General features: G+C 36.5%; 3 protein-coding genes across 4 annotated transcripts; 1 reads left to right on the top strand and 2 right to left on the bottom strand.

Moving 5' to 3' along the window:
- Positions 1-727: 727 nt before the first annotated feature.
- On the bottom strand, positions 728-6,257 carry LOC121779697 (coatomer subunit beta-1-like). 2 transcript variants are annotated; one of them, XM_042177069.1, is made up of 6 exons: positions 6,122-6,257; positions 3,506-5,567; positions 2,585-3,094; positions 2,060-2,145; positions 1,312-1,518; positions 728-1,060 (listed from the first exon to the last, which is right to left on the bottom strand). In XM_042177069.1, the coding sequence occupies exons 2-5, from the start codon at positions 5,549-5,551 to the stop codon at positions 1,314-1,316; spliced, it is 2,847 nt and encodes a 948-aa protein (XP_042033003.1). In that variant the 5' UTR covers positions 5,552-5,567; positions 6,122-6,257; the 3' UTR covers positions 728-1,060; positions 1,312-1,313. The 2 variants fall into 2 exon arrangements, with proteins under 2 accessions (XP_042033003.1, XP_042033002.1); XM_042177068.1 differs by having other exon boundaries at positions 3,506-5,563; positions 6,122-6,219.
- A 1,936-nt stretch (positions 6,258-8,193) lies between these two features.
- LOC121779387 (seipin-1-like) lies at positions 8,194-9,526 on the top strand. Its single transcript, XM_042176727.1, has one exon. It carries the CDS (start codon positions 8,400-8,402, stop codon positions 9,390-9,392), a length of 993 nt encoding a protein of 330 aa, XP_042032661.1. The 5' UTR covers positions 8,194-8,399; the 3' UTR covers positions 9,393-9,526.
- A 1,700-nt stretch (positions 9,527-11,226) lies between these two features.
- LOC121779388 (protein METHYLENE BLUE SENSITIVITY 1-like) lies at positions 11,227-11,854 on the bottom strand. The gene has a single exon (XM_042176728.1). It carries the CDS (start codon positions 11,772-11,774, stop codon positions 11,460-11,462), a length of 315 nt encoding a protein of 104 aa, XP_042032662.1. The 5' UTR covers positions 11,775-11,854; the 3' UTR covers positions 11,227-11,459.
- Between the last annotated feature and the right edge of the window lie 5,068 nt (positions 11,855-16,922).

The following is a 16,922-nucleotide window of genomic DNA, read 5'->3' as shown; positions in this document are numbered from 1 at the left end:
ACCACAAGGGGAATTGAATCAATCAAGTGATCAATGTTGTGTTGGGGTTCAAGATACGAACGTGTGTGCAACTATCCAACTTGCAATTCTTATATGCTTTTCGAGATAAGGGGATTAGTAAATGTCACCTCCTATGTGTATGTAGACAATTTTCTAATTGTATACTATGTAATTAAGATGGAGACTGGTTGTATCTATACTAAGAGTCACATTTGAGTTTGTCATGAGTTTTAAAAAATATAATGAAAAAGTAATAAGATAAATAAGTGGAATATGATGAATAGAACCGAGTTAGTGAAATATAGTGTTTATTTACTTATCAAAATGACAAATTAGATAGAGAGAGTATATCTTTTCAAGAGGACTTTCTATATGAAAATATACATGATATGAGATTAGTTGAATATGAAGAATGGGGTGCATCTTTCTTTTTCGAGTAAGTGGCGAGCATTACCATTTCATTTCCAAGATGCATATAAGGCAAGTGGGAATAATAACCGGTTTTTAATTTATCATCACTTCCTCTTTGTCTTTGATATTCTTCTCCCTATAAAATTAATAGGAGTTGCCAACATGAAGTCAAAACGCTCAGCTTTTATCGTTGGCAAAAGAAAAGGAGACTAAGTCCAAAATTTGACTTACCTTTTGTTTGATTAATAATGTGTTTAAAAGGGCAAGGGAAGCAATACTATTTATGTAAATATTCAAAAAAATGAGCAAGATGATGTTGAGCCCAACATACAACAATTTCATATTTATTTAAATGGTAGGAGTACTATATAATCAACAGTCGGCGATGGGAAGTAATACAAACACGGCTTTAAGATTCTCAATGTATTTTTGCAGACCGAAAATATATAGAACACTAAATCTGGTTTAAATGTAAAAGTGCATTACATATTACCAAAATCATTTCCCAATCTGCTCTACAAAAAGAATATAACTGAAATAAACTTCAATTGTCTCATATCGTGTAGCATCCCCACATATACTCTCTCTATCCTCTCAAGGTGTTTTTCCACAGGAGCATCGATGAGTCGGAAATACTTGAACACAAAACCTGAACATCGTATCACAAAATAACTTGAATCAAACAAAACAATCAATAAAAACAGAAACACGACAATGCTACAAGGAAGCCAGTTATAAACCATTCTTTATGAAGATTTTCATAGCGGGAAATTTATAAGGTGTGTAGCTGGAAATGGGTGTAGCAACAAGATAATCTTTACTGCTCTGTCTGTGTCTGAATCAGCTTAACATATGTTGCATAACAAAGTTACGCTTAAGTAAAAAGTCAATAGTATTTACCATCAGCTTCCTCCCTTCTGCTTGAGAGTGATCTTGTCACCCAAGCTGAGCGCAATTCCCTGAGTCTTGCTCCTTATCCTAATATATCCGTTCAGCTTCTCATCTGCCTGCTTCTCAACACTGACATTTACCAAAGCATCCTCCCCAAATACACTCTTTGCATACAAATTAGCAGCCAGGAATCCACAGTCACCTTCTAAAGCAGAACTGCAGATAACCATGCAAACACAATATAAGTACTCCATTACATTTTTACGATACTAAATAGAATGAAAAGTCATTGATGAGTGAAGACTGGATTATCTGAGTGGAGCATTCAATATTATTTTCTACTGGTCTTGTTTTGAAATTTAAGCAATAAAACAAAGACTGATCGTTCAATAAAAATAGCTGAATTTCATTATTCATCTTTGTTGCGCATGAAGTTGTATTGGACATGTGTTTCCTGCATCAGATGAAAGGACTACATTGTCTGGCAAGAATATAATCGTGATCACAAAATTCAATAAAGCCAACCTAATTCGTCAGCACCTCTCTAAGATAAAAGCTATCATAAACAATATAAAGATCATGCACATGTTTGACAGCGGAGTCACTTATTCAGCAGTGATAATTTGATATCAGATACAAATTAGTTGAATTGCCCTCTTAGCAATGCTAGGTTCCATTCAAAAACCAAAAACACCACAGAAGCTTTTCCCGGTATAGTAGCAGCAGAGAATAAACTAGAGCTCATAAAATTACTTACGGCGGCGTTAAGCATCTCATGTTGGTTGACTTGATAATATGATCAAGGAATTCTTTTTCATTTGCAATTGCTGTGTTTACAGCAACCTGCAAAAAACAAGAGAATGAAATTGGAAAGGGAAACAGCATTGAGCCAAAGAAAGTTGTATCACAAAAAAAAGAGGATGACTACAAAAAAGAAAAGGGAAGAAAGGTAGACAAAGTCGGGCTACGAGTTATATGGAATCAATAATAAAAAATGAAAGTATAAAATTGGTGTAGTCCAGAAATTATTTCAACGACCACAAGTCAGTTTCATTAAAAGTGAATGAAAGAATGCATATGCACTATGCAGTGTAAGTCTAAAGGACCGATAAACCGGTTCAAGTTCATTATACTTGTGCAGACTCATATAAGCTATCACTGCATTAGGAACCAGAGTAAGTGGCTAAACATAAAGTAAATATTCCATCAAAATCAGTAAATCACACACATTGAAACCCAATTAGGAAGATGATAATCCCTGATTGCAGAGTGTCAACAGTACCTTGTTTTCCCATTCAAATTCTGACCACATGGTCCTAAAAGCAGTATCGCTACAAACGGCAGGAGATATGTAGTCCATGATATCAATATGGATATCATTGAGGACAACAACAGTTCGCTCGAGCACATTTGATGTCTCATAGACAATATTTCCAAATATGACTCCAGTTTCAGTAGAGGAAACCTTAATGTTTGCTTTTATTTGCTTGCTTGATTCAGGAGCCAAAGTATAATTCTGTGGACGCTCAACAAGTTTGAGATCTCCCATTGTTGCTAGCTCTAAACACAAGTTCTGAAGGGTCTCTTTTGTTCTATTGATAATTGTGACATCCAGGACAATATCGTAATGATGAACTGTCACATAAGCTTCAGCATAAACTGGATCACTAAATCCTGTGAGTTGAATGATACGATTCAGCTTATTTGCATCATCTGCGTCCTTCACAAATTCCCCAGTAGCACGTTTTAAATCATCTTGGACCTCATCCTCTAGCTCTAGCTGGCTCATCCCCTGGAATTTCGACAATTATGATACACATAAAACGCTTATCTAAAATTCACCACAAAACGAATCACCATATTGCAGCAATGTTTTAGAGTGTTATAGTCCAGTGCCAGCATATTTTCATGATAATAAATTACATTAGACATATACTTAAAAGCATTCAGAAACTTGAGAACCAGTATGAAGACAATTATGACAGATAGAATGAGTTTTTTCTAAAATGAAGAACGAGAACTCATAGATGATGATGTCATAGCAGGCCAAATTTTAATTTTTGAAAGTTTAAAAGCATTTGATGGGCTTTTGCGAACAAATATTACTTGGAAAGAGGAAGCATGTGATGGAAGAAAACAAAGTGTGCATGAGGAACTATGGTACATAACAAACATATAGCACATGATAGATGCAGCTACTTACCTTTCTGCTCTTCAAATGGTAGAAATCAATAAGGTCATCAGGCTGTGAATGAGTAACCTGAGCCTTAGCTTTACTTTCTTCAGTTTCACGAAGCTGTTTATCAGAGAGCATTTTGACAAAACTCTCGCGGCAAGTCGTCAGCCAAATCATCCTTGCAGCATCCCCTGTGTTACACAGCAATCTTATACAAAGAAGAATCCTGTCATATGAATCATTATCAATTGGGTGCGGAAGAACCGAAGATTGCCCGAGCTGTAGCATAGAGACCATAATCAATAAAGCATTGCTTGAAGCTTTATTCACTTCAACCTTTGATGGTTGAACCTCCTCCAATCTTAGACAGAGCTTTGCTAGAGTGCAGGAAATAACTGCCCCAAGAAAAAAGTCACCAGTCAGAAGAAGGGATCTCAAGTTCCCAGTGGTCAAAGATCCTTGAACAACAGCTGGAGCAGAGAAAGCAGTCTCAGAGGCAGCACTTTGAGTTGCATAAGTACCATCGGCAAGGATAGCCGGTCTTCTAGATGAAACAGTGACTGAGGAAGCCTGCTGGGGTTTCTTTGAAGAATCAGCAGCGTCCTCATTTTCAGAGACCGAGAAAAAGGGCAAATCCCCAAGACACTGCTTTATTGTTGAAATAGCACTCTCAACTTCAGAAAGAGATAGGGAATACTCTCCAATAATCCAAAGAGCACAGGAGCAAACTCTAGCTGCTCTAATTTGATAAAATGTATCCAGAAGTCTGGTGACAATAGAAACCCTTAACTTAGGGTTGGTTTCAATGATCTCTCTAACAAAAATGACAACATCCATCGCTGAGGCAATATTGTTGTCTCCCAAGAAGTCCATCAACAAATGGACCACTGTACTTGCCACTTCAGGGAACTTTATAGCACAAGAATGGATAGCTTGAATGAGCATTTGTCTATACTCCCCGTTCTTCTCAAGCTCCCCACTTTGAGTTTTCATGACTTCCTTCTTCAGAGTAAGAACCACCTCAGAGACATTGCGAGGAGTAATCAGTTCCAGAATGATATCAAGTGTTTTCCTTCGAATATCAAGGTTTGGGCTAGACAGTGCCCTAAGGACATCCATTATCAAGTCAATCATAAGCTCACGGTGGGAAGACTTGAGTTCATTCAGGCGATCGAGCAGAATGAGCTTGACATTATTATCACTCTGTGAAAGAAGAAGCTGGCAATATGTGTTGGCTGCAGCTTTAATAGCAGTTGGAGCAGAAGACAAAGAGACAAGGGTTCCAGCACACTCATAGACAACGGCAGCTGAAGGAGCATTTAATAGAGATATAATTATCTTAATATATTTCCCCTTTTCAGCCTTGTTTGTCCTACAAACTTTCCGGATCAGCTCCAAAACAACCATCTGCATCAACTCACCCCAATCTGATACTCTGTCAACATTGGTCAATAGGTAGTTAATAGCACGATCCTGGGCACAGTTAAAAAGCATCAAAAATGCATTCCTCTTAGTTGATTGATCCTGCTCTGTCGAGAGAAACTTCTCAATAGTCTCTGGTGCATCAACCAAGAACTGCTCACCATTTGGGAGTTTGTAAATTGACGATATAGCAGAAATGGCATTTCTCCTGACATAAGGGTGTCTATGCTCCAAGTTTGCAAGGATGGAGGGTATCAATGGTTCGATGATATCCACTTCATTGAGCCGGCAAAGAAACCTCAGGGTGACACCTCGGATATATTCATTAGGATGGATAAGATTATTCCTAAGATTCTGGCAGATTAAAATCATTTCTGGTAATACGCGGCCCTTTCCATCAGTCTTATCAATAATTTCCAAATAAAGCAGAAGCAGTTTCTGAACGGTGTGGTCTTCAGAGGGCAACACATATCTCACTATAGTGATAAAAATCTGAGGCAGGGTTTCACCATTTAGCAAAAGCATGATGGCATTTTTCATGCCATCAATCTTAGCTGGAACATCATTCCCTTCAAGTGCTTCCTTGATCTCATTAGCAAGGGCTGGGGTACCCTTGTCAAAATGCACAAGCAACGAACATGTCTTTTCCATTAGGGACAGGGGCTATCTGGTAAAATCAAGCTCAATTATTCAATCAATCAATGACAATACTTTTAACAAGATTTCGGGCATGAAATATATTTTCAAAAGTCAAATGATTCTTCAGACTTGTGAATTGACTTAATGTAGGAAATGTGAAAAAGTATTTACAACCTAGAAAAGGGAGAAGCTAATGCATCACACAAGCAGTATCAGATGCACACACAAACCATAATCAGGAAACCAATGAATCAAAAAAATTGATTAACAGAAACTGCATAGATGCATAATCCATTAGCATATCAGAACATAGTAGCACACGCCCCCACCATTTTAACACCAAAATTATCTCCCACTAAAATCATCAACCTCGTCGAATAGATCCATTATTGTGTGTTCACGCATCAACAGCCATATACAAAGACAGTACACAAACACGAAAGACTGGATATTTAAGTACCAAACTAAGAAATCGTCGATGTACTTCAAAAATTCACAAATAAAAGGCGAAATGGCAGGCAATTCAGATCTAGAACAAACATGAATGAATAATTGGACGGAACAATATGAAAACCAAGTTACCGAGTGATAGACCGGAGACGGGCGATGGCGAATGGGTTCTGCGATCTCACGAATCACTGCTGAGTTCTCAGATCTGCATCTCTCTAATTCTCGTTTCTATTTTCTTTAGTCTGTCGTCGTGTTTAGTAATTTTAGCATTAAGTGTCTTATTTATTTTTTGGTCCCATTTACTTTTACACAATTCATTTTGGTCCTCCAAGATTGACATGGAGCACAAAATTAGTAATGACCCTTTCAATAAATGTAAAGTTTGGTCAATTCTAATTTTCAAGAATGGTTAATATAATAACTTGACATTTTTTTAATTAATTATCTTATTGATTTAAATTTGGGAGAAAATTAAAAGACAGTAATCTATACTGTTTTTGCAAATTTGTATATTACTAAAGTCATTAACTTTTAAAATGAAAGTTATAGAATATAAGATTAGCCTAAAGTATTTTGACTTCCGAATCATACATAATTTCTCCATAAATTCAAATCAATAAGACGATTAAGAAAAATGTTAAAGTTGTGATATAAGTAATTGATTCTTTTAAAATTTAAGGGATTGACCAAAATTTGACAAAGTAGATGATAATATTTTTAGTATTCTTCATTTGAGTGTGAATGTTAACCATATAAAACCACATTGGGAATTCATGGCCAATCACAAGACAACCCAATTGATTTTCACTATTTCCTTATATATTATAATTTTTAACTATGTGACTTGTGATGGTTACAATGCATATATATAGGTTGTCTAGTTTTAAAGGTAACATTGCATTTTTTTTTTTGGAATTTGATGGTTACACTACATAAAATCTTGTTATATATTAGTACTTTTTATGGTACAAATGACATGTATTTGAACGGATAAAGTTTGGAGTATAAATGAAGTCTTAATGATTATATTACTTGACTATATCACATTTGCATATACTCGTGTTACTAAATCTTTAAACATCATATATAAGGCATTGAGTGGAAGGGAGAAAAAGGAATTGATAAAGGCAAACAAGTCTCACATTTCATACGCACGTGTATGACATATTTTTGTGGTGCGCGCGCTATCGAATTGGCCGCACCCTCTAAGTTTAATGTCGTTTCGGCTCAAATGTACGACATGGGTGTGCTTGTTGTCTAGGTTGAGATCACCAATGGAGAATGAAAAGTGTAGTGGTGTGTGCATAAAACAAAGTTGTAGTGATTTGACCTAAACTTAAAAAAACTTACTACTTTATTTCTCTCACATCTTCAAAATGTTGAACACTTATATAGACTATAAAACTATGTGCTCCTATCTTGTATATTGTATTTATTTAGATATTTTTCTATAGATATTTTTACTACATAATTCTAGATATAAAATAAATTGTTTCCATATGACATGCCATCATTAGAATAACATTTCCAATAAATTTTATTGGTTCGTATTCTCTTTTAGGTATAATTATTTTTTGAGTATAGCAATATATTTATAATAAAATTTACATACCTCTCGTTTTAGATAATTTGAGTATAACTGCAGCAATTCACTATATTAGGCCGTATTCGATTTAACAGAAATACAATATAAGATAAACTTCAGATATATTTTATAACTACATTAATATTGGATTTTATGTTGTTTTTAATTGCCAAAATCCAAAATAATTTTTATAAGGGGTTTGATTAATAAAATTATTAACAAGACAAGTAAGTAGTTTAACTTTATTTATTTTAAACATTATGAATCAATTCTAATTAATTGATTAACCTGTTAGATAAATAAATTATAAAATAATTATTTGATCTAATCAAGTATTAATAAAAACTTATTAAATTATTTTAAAACATTAAATATTCAGGCAATACACTTTCGTTAAAACTCATTAAACAAGAACAATAAATAATTAATCACCAGAGGTCTAGCATATCGTATTTAATCAATTAGCAGTAAACTCCCATTATTGTCTCTATTGAAAATTCGCCTCAAAGATCCTCTCAAGAAACTAGAGTTTAATTAACTCTATTGAAAATTAAATATCGGTTAAGTTAAAATAAGATTTGTTTATAATGAAAGTAGTTTATTGAATGGAGGTGAGATTGATTAATTATGTAAAGACGAACCGAAATACGATATCACAGACTAAACTTTGAAGTAAAAAACCGAACAGAAGATAAGATTAGTTTACGAGGCGAACAGTCGGTTGAGTACAGGTGTCGGATCACTAATGTGCATGGTGTTGCAGTTGGTCTCACCCTCCCCCTTCATTACACCTGTTCTTGTCTTGCTCACTGCAACTCTGCTTTCATGGACACCTACAAGCTTCCCACCCCCTTCCTTTTTTGCACTAAGCTCCTCTCCTACTGCACACCGCCCTTCTTCCGGCGTACGGGCGGCGGCGGCGGCGGTACGCCCCTCCTAGGGAGGGTGGCTATGGGCGTGGCCGCGGCTGCCTACGTCTTGATGGTGCTGATCGCGGCCATGGTTGCGGCCGCGGTGGTAGGCGTCGGGCTGGTCAATTCGTGGGCGGAGCAGCCGATTTATGTGAAGGAGAGTGTGCAGTTCGATTACAGCGACGCTCATCCCACCGCCCTCTTGACCTTCGGGAACGGGCAGGCCGTGCCGCCCGGCCACACCGTCTTCGTCACCTTGTCTCTCCTGATGCCCGACTCCGATTACAACCGAGACGTCGGCATATTTCAGCTGAGCGCCGAGCTGATATCGGCGCAAGGAGGCGTGATCGCGAGGTCGAGCTATCCGAGCATGCTCCGTTTCCGGAGCTGGCCGATCAGGTACGCCCGCACGTTCCTGATGGGCGTCCCGCTGGTGTTTGGGATGACGAGCGAGACGCAGAGGGTGACCTTCCCGGCCCTGAGGCACAGGGAGGCGGCATATCCTCGCACAGAGGACATCCGCCTCACCTTGTTCCCGCGGGCGGGGACCACGGCCCTCCCGCAGTTCTATGATGCGGAGGTCGTGGTGCGGTCGAGGCCGCCTTGGCTCAAGGAGGTCGTGTATCGGTGGAGGCTGACCTTGTCGGTTTGGACGAGCTTGTACGTTTTTGTGATGCTCGTCATGTTCCTCGTCTTGTTTCTGAAGCCCGTGATTTTCCCGGCCACTCGCGGTGGGGGGAAGCATTACGAAGAGGTGGAGCCTCGAGAGGAGGAGAGGCAAGTGTCTGAGTCTCTAGAGAGATGGCAGACGAGGAGAAGTAAAAGGAAGGCTGCACTTCTTCAAGCGTCTAGCATCACCTGCAGCCTCCAAGAAGGCTCTGGTGATTCTGAATCTGTTTGCTCCTAATTTTTACTTCACACATCACTCATATACTAGTGTTATAGAATGAATGATTAGTCTTTGATTAACTGTGTTTGTAACAAATTTTCTGCTTTCTTTTTCAAATGACCAAATTAAATCTCTGCATCACAAATTCCTAATTTCTGTACAAACTTCCAAAAATGAAAAAGATACAGAAAGCCTCCATCTTAGAAAATTTTCCTGTGTCTCAATGCGAATTTATGGAGATAGATGAAAAATAAGATAAACATGAGCAACACAAAAAATATGACTCAATCGAATAGGTAGTCTAGGTATCCATCCAAATCAAAGAGACAATTTTACTATACAAGCAATTAGGATAAGAAAGGCAACAACAATTTTTCTTAATATCTTAGAAATGCAGGTGGAGATTATAACAAGTGGCATCTTACAATCACATGAAAAGACGGATTACCATGGTCTTTTTTCTATTGCTTCAAACCCATCTTCAATAATCATCTCCAGACCTTCATTCTTCACCAACATACACATTCCCCTTCAAGCACACAACTAGCCTCGAGCCTCCACAAGTCTCCACCTTTTCTTATACAAACTAGAACTAAATAGGAGTACCAAATTCATACAACCACCCCATAGTATACCTACCACCCTTAACTGCGCCAACAAGCAAAGATTCATATTAGGTACAAAAATGAGGCACAGGTCCCACGTGGACAATCTTTCAAGAACTGATATATGCAGTTCAAATGGAAATCAAGAAACTTCACAGCATAGCAATTATCAACACCCAATAACCCCACACTCTTCAACTCTGCATTAAACTGAAACATGCTACTATTGGAGCTCTCAATCATCCCTATAATTGGAAACCAGATCACTGTCTTCTATATTTTGTTACAACACATCTAGAGAATTCAACACCCAAGAAGCCCTATTTCCTTAAGGCAGGCAGGTGAGGGAAGTCCTGCTCCTGCATCACCCCTGAAACCATAATTACTTGACACTGAATAACTAGCTGATAACGATTACAAGATATTCCTGGTAACATTAGTTGCACTCAGCTACTCCACATAAATTACTATCTAGGAGTATTATGTAAGATCTACACTCTACAGAGCTTAGCAGGACTGAGCTACAGATAAGCTAAATGGAGGATGTAAACAAAGGAACCAATTCTCCTTGAGGTATCTCGTGTGTGTTTGTACTTTGTAGATGCATAAGAGACAACTAAACAAGCTACATGGCACTATTACACGTAAATTAAACAGCTGATAGCAAATAAAACACTATAAGAATCTAGGAAACTGACCAGCCATGGATTGAGGGACTCAACTCATGCAAGATTTTTTATGAAAGCTATCACAGGATGTAGTTTAGCAAAACACACACACCAAATTAAATGCTCCAAGATAACAATCCAAGTCAACTGATTCAACATTAACATCTAAGAAACTCCAACCACCACTCTCAGTGAGACATTATGATATGCTTCAACAATACACTACTCACATGAACATGCGGCACACTCTTCAAATGGAATTTGCTATAATAAAGATCAATATCTAATTAGTAGTCAACATAACTATTGGCACTTCCAGAGAATATATATATCCTGAATCCGGGACGAGGAAGAACGTAGACATGTATAAGGATGTAGTATATAATCCGACCAACACATCATGTAACCACACTTAAGAATTATCTCATTCTTATCTATCTTCATAAATGAAAACTCAAATCTAAAAAAAGCCATTGTTTTAACTTCAGTGCAACATAACCGCTACGCTCTACATTAGGTAAAACTTCGTTGCATCGATAAATATTGGCATAATTAGAGGCAAATTAAGAGCAATATCGATTAGCGGAAAAACACACAAGTAGAATGATGGATTTAAGAATCCAGCTAAGGCAGCTGCAAGTATGAATACACAAGTCAGAAACAAGCATGATAATAGAGCAATCGCCAATTATTGTATAACCACAGACAACAGGCAGCTGCAGCAGCTCCTTCTCCTTTCTCTCTCCCGATCTCCTGTTGAATTGCAAAAAGAGAGTAGAAGCAGGGGAAAAGGGAAATACTCCTATAAAAGTTCACTTCTTCAAGCTGCCGCGGACGCCGGGCTTAGGCTTGGAGGTCTCGGCAACGACGTTGGAGTGGAGATTATTGAGCTTGGAATCGTCGAAGGGGATCTTGGGATGGCGAGCATCGTGGTGGATCTGCATAGACTTGATGTCGGGGGCAGTGACCTTGCAGAGGGGGCACTCCAGCTTGGCGTGGCCGCCTTTCTCTTTGCCGGTGCGATCGGAGAGGCCGGCCTTGCCGCCGCCGCGGTTGGTGGTGGCTGCGTCAAGTTTGGCGGCAAGTTCCTTGGCGGTGTGCTTCTTCGGCTTGGCTTTTCCGGTCATGGCGAGCAGATTTTGATTTGGGGCCTAAACGGAATTCAACAATTCAAAGGAACTTTGCCCTACCTACTGTATAAACTCTCTTTGCCTATTTATAATTTTGTAACCATTTATAGTCTCATCCATTTAACACGGATTTTTAAAAAATAGGAGTATTTGATTTTACAAAAAAGAAATTGAAAATTTGTTTAACTTTATGAAAAAAAATGAGGAAATAAGTTAGTGTAATATTGACTCTATTTTTATAATAGTGTAATGAGTTAATTGAACGGTGTGGTTCATTTACTTAAAATGTAAAAAAAGTAAGTAAAACTTTAAATCGCAGGCATCCTAAAATACCAAAAGCCGAAGATTTTTTTCACGAATAGAAGAATACTACTACTCCTCCTCCTATTTACCCATAAGATTTCTTTTTAATTACTCCACATTTTGAATACTCGTAATACTCCTCGGTACATGAGTTTTTACACACAATTAATATAGTAAGAAATAGAATGTGTAATTAGAGAGAATGAGACTCACCTTTAAAAAATTATTTAAAATAAAAATAGATTATTTTTATACTCCCTATAAGAGCGTCTATTTTTAAGGAATGAATGGACAAATTGATTTTGCGGAAATAGTTTGAAATAGTAACATTTTTGGATAATATAAATAATAGCTGATCATAATTAAGAAAATCAGATCAGATGTAAATATATATATTATATTTAAATAAAGTTCAGTTAATTGGCCAACTACAAGGTAAAACCTTATTTGGATTATAGGCTAACTTCTAAAATATCAGAGATTTTGGGCTACTCCAATATGCTAATCAATCTCAAATTTAACAACGAAAATTAACATGTCTATCTCTTCAATGGGCGAATCACCTAATCTTGACGATAAAAATCATTATGTGATCCTGCGTTCGAGTGCATAATTGTAGAAGATAGTAACTCATATTATAGAATTCAAAATATTTTATTAGGACAATTCTGGAATGCATAATTAAACTAAAATAATACTAGGTATAAAATTTTTAAAAATATAATACTATATTGAATAAGAATTGCATTTGATAAATTTTAGGTTGTTAAATGAATTAACGTATAAAAAAACTATGAAATGATTAAAAAATTAATTTAAGAATTGTAAAATTTAAATGAAACATAAAAAATCCAAAATTTTTAAAATATGTTTAAAATGTACTATAATATTTCTTATTATGACTTAAGTTTTCCGATTTATTTATATATTATCTTAATAAAAAACTAATGAATATAAAATTTGGGTTTGATGTCATTTTTAGATCATTTTAGGTCATTCTTTATTAAAATGACCTAAAAAACTAACAATGACCTAAAAATGCCCTACGTATGATTTTGTTCGGCGTTTCTGTATTTAAATCTAATTTTGCATAGATCAAAACCCTATATATCTATCTATACATATATTAAAGGGGAGTTAATGGGGATAGTTATGAAACTGACATTTTAAATTAAAAATTATAATTTGTTTAAAACTGATTTTTGTTAGTGAATAAATTGAAAGATTTATTTTATTTTTGGTTAATTATCATGTTATCAAAATTATTATTAATCTCGAATCCACCACCAAACAAAACAAAATAATTGATACACATTGCGTGTGCAAGTTTGGTATGCATGGTATGAATCATACAATTCACACCATGCATGTCAACACATGAAGGCGGATGTCATCAACATTACATGAATTCAACCCGTTCATACCACGCATGTCAAACCTACATGATTTCTGACTCATCGCTATACACTCTACTTTTCCAAGCTTAGTTTGAATTTATACCATACATAATAAACACATTCGATATCTGGAAAATACAATATTGAAATAATATATGGTGAAGATGATCCAAAATCTCATTCCAAAGTGAAGAATAAATAAGGAGAAGAGAGTAGAACTTCTGTAACGCCCCACTTTTCGAACCCTAAGACGTTTGCTTTAATTACTTTGATTGCCGCAATTAAATGACGAATTGTTATGTATTTGCGTTGGTGACCTAATTTTGATTTGACCGAGTCAAATTCGTTGATTGATGATGTGGCCTTAATTAATTGATGCGGAATGAAATATATTGCCGTAAATTATATTTTATTTCGGGGAGTGAGATTTAAATAGAATCATCAATTTTCGTCTTGCCTTTTTATTTAGAATTTTCGACCACCATGAATTGTTGGAGAGGAATTCTATTTTTCCTGGATTTAATTAATTACTTGGGATAATTATCCAAATTAAATTCAAAGCCAATTATTCTTTATTTCCTCCATGGAAATTTCGACCCCTATGACTTGTTCATGGAGATTTTCGAAATCTCCTAATTTTTGGGAGAGGAGGAATTAATTATTATATAATTGATTCCTTACTTATTTCTTTCCATGAATAAATAATAAATATTCTAGCCAATCTTGCCTACTTTATTCCATTAGAGATTTGGAAAATTTTCCTTGTGGGAGGGGCTAAAATCACACGCCTATTTCCATATTGTGGGAGGATTTGTTATTAATTTTTCTGCTCCGTATTATTTTATTCTACTCCGTGAAATACTAAATAAAATCATAGGCTAATTAATTAGCCATGATTTTCGAAAATCTCACCTTACTCCTCCCCAAATTCACGTTAATTCCCTCCCCCAAATCTCCCCTAATCTCTTTCAAATATTCATGCAATTAATTCTCCAAATCTTCCTAATTATTTGAGAGCCTATTCTAATCCTATAAATAGGAAGGGAAGACTAAACCCAAAACCTAAACCTAGCCCCCAAAACTCACGTCTCTCTCGCCCTCCACACGCCCATCTCCCCTCTCCAATCCTCTCCACTTGTTCTTCTACTCAACTCTTCCATTCTTGCCAAGAGTTGTTGAAGAATCGGGATTTATATTTGTTCTACCGATCGTTTTAATCAAAGAAGGTACAATCAAACCTATATTCTTCATCCTCTCCATCCCAACTTTTCTTTTGTTTCCCTCATGCATCTAGTGAGTGTAGGGATTTCAAATCTAAGGGTTTAATCGATGGGGAAACTTGTGTTTGTATGTGTGTATGCATTTTGAATGCAATTTCGTGAAGTCTAAATAAATCATTGGTGAATGATGTGTGATTATATGCAACCATGAGTGTGAAGGCTCTTTTAAGCATATGTGTGTGTTAGAAGCATGAAAAGGTTGTGTTTGAATGAATGGGGATAGAACCCTAATTAAAATTTTGAAACATGAAAAACTGTGATTTTGGACAGTAGGTTCCGACGCATTTTTAACCGACCAAATGAACTCCTTTTTGTCCGATTCTTTTTTCTGAGTAAACTCCATGGTGTCTTCTGTGTTGTGTATGAATTTACACCTATTTGGACTAAAGATGAAGTTTTGGTGAATTTTTGAAGTTAACTGCGCAGTTCTGCCCGAAAATGTTTTCCCGACCAGTAGGTTTAATTCGACCGACCTAAAAAGGTTATTTTGACGTGATTTTTTAAACTGGAAGTTATTTGATGAGTCTACTGCAGTGTGGTAAAATTTTAGCCCCAACGGAAGTCGTGTGAATTTTTAATGTTTTTTACATAATGATGTCGCAGTGCTGTCAGATTTCTATCTTTACAAAAGCAACTATGTTGTTATGTGAAATGATATACATGATTTATATAAATGCTTAAGAACCACTCTATGATGAAGTGATGTGTTATTCAAGGATGTATGCTATGGTGTGTTTCCTTTTGTCGATGGGGATAAAGGAAAAACGTGGGGACATGCATAATTATGAGTAAATGTTTGTGACTGATTGGTGATACATGCTATTATCAAAGGTGATAACTCGTGCACGAAGCGTGATAACAAAGGGAAAGATGTACTTAAGGTCTAAACGGTCGAGGTGGGCTTTCTTTTAACTACGGACCATGTCCTAATTACTTTATCGATGGAAATCACTATGTTTATCATGTCGTGATTTGTTTTAACGTGCCTATCTGAGGCGGCTTTTGCCACTATTATTTAAATCGAATTCGGATCCTCGTAGCAAACCCTACTTGGATTAGTGTACACCTATGGTAGATCGTGTGCTAGCGTACGGGCTGGCCGGTCTAGTGACCTGGTTTGCTGCCGCATTCCTTGTCATGTATTGGCAGATATGGCTAACGTCTATGGGAAAATGACTGATCAGTCGACTTTTACAATGGGAAATGATTTTGAGTGCCTCGGGCCTTTCTAAAGCTAAACCCCGATGGTTACTTACGTATGGCATGATAAATAACAACTTTTTTTAAAAATATTTTCGGCATAAGTCCACTGAGTATTTTTATAAGTACTCAGCCCTGCATGTGTTCTTCTTATGTGCAGGTTGAGCGGCGACGAGCGGTTGGCGGTGTTGAGCAAACTAAACAAATTGATAGTATTGTCTTGAAACTCCGAGTGTCGTCGTGTCTTCACACATGACTTCACTCTTTATCTTGGTCGTTTCCGCTGCGATATTTCTTTTACTTATTAGCTATTGGGGTTGAACTTGAATTTGTTCGGTTATTGGATTTTTAAAGTCTTGTTGGATAATGTCAAACTCTTAATCTTTTCCTTGAATATTAATTTCCGGCCCAACTCATTATTTAAACCCGAGTCTTCATCTTGTTTTGTACTTAATTACTCATTTAATATGTTGGTCAAACCTTTTTGATGAAACCCTAGCCTATTTTCCTTGTTATATTTAAGTCTGTTTAAGTCGCGATCGCCACATTTATTATACCCTAGTAGGGCGGTCGTGACAACTTCAGTGGCGACTCTGAGGTTGCACTAGCAGGATAGTGGTGATAGAAAGATAAAAGAAATATGCTTGTCTAGATACTGACTTGAATCATTCACTAAATTTAGAAGTTTGTGTTCAAAATTTCTAACCTGATGAAAATGTAGTCCAATTAAGCTTGCAACCCATGTGTTTACCCTAGCGGTAACCAACACGTCAAGACTGATTGCATGCAAGTTTGTCATGAGTTGCCAAATTCATACCATCCATATCAAATTTGAATAGAAAACTCAATTTTATGGCAATTACAGAAAAATACTACAACGATAAAACCAGCTACAATAAACTAAAACTCACACGAACATTCACTATGTGCTCTATCTCTATTCTCTCAGTATGTATTTTATAATT

The sequence above is a fragment of the Salvia splendens genome, chromosome 19 (assembly GCF_004379255.2).
Source record: "Salvia splendens isolate huo1 chromosome 19, SspV2, whole genome shotgun sequence".
Classification (NCBI taxonomy): domain Eukaryota; kingdom Viridiplantae; phylum Streptophyta; class Magnoliopsida; order Lamiales; family Lamiaceae; genus Salvia; species Salvia splendens.
This window is presented reverse-complemented; position numbering and strand designations above follow the sequence as displayed.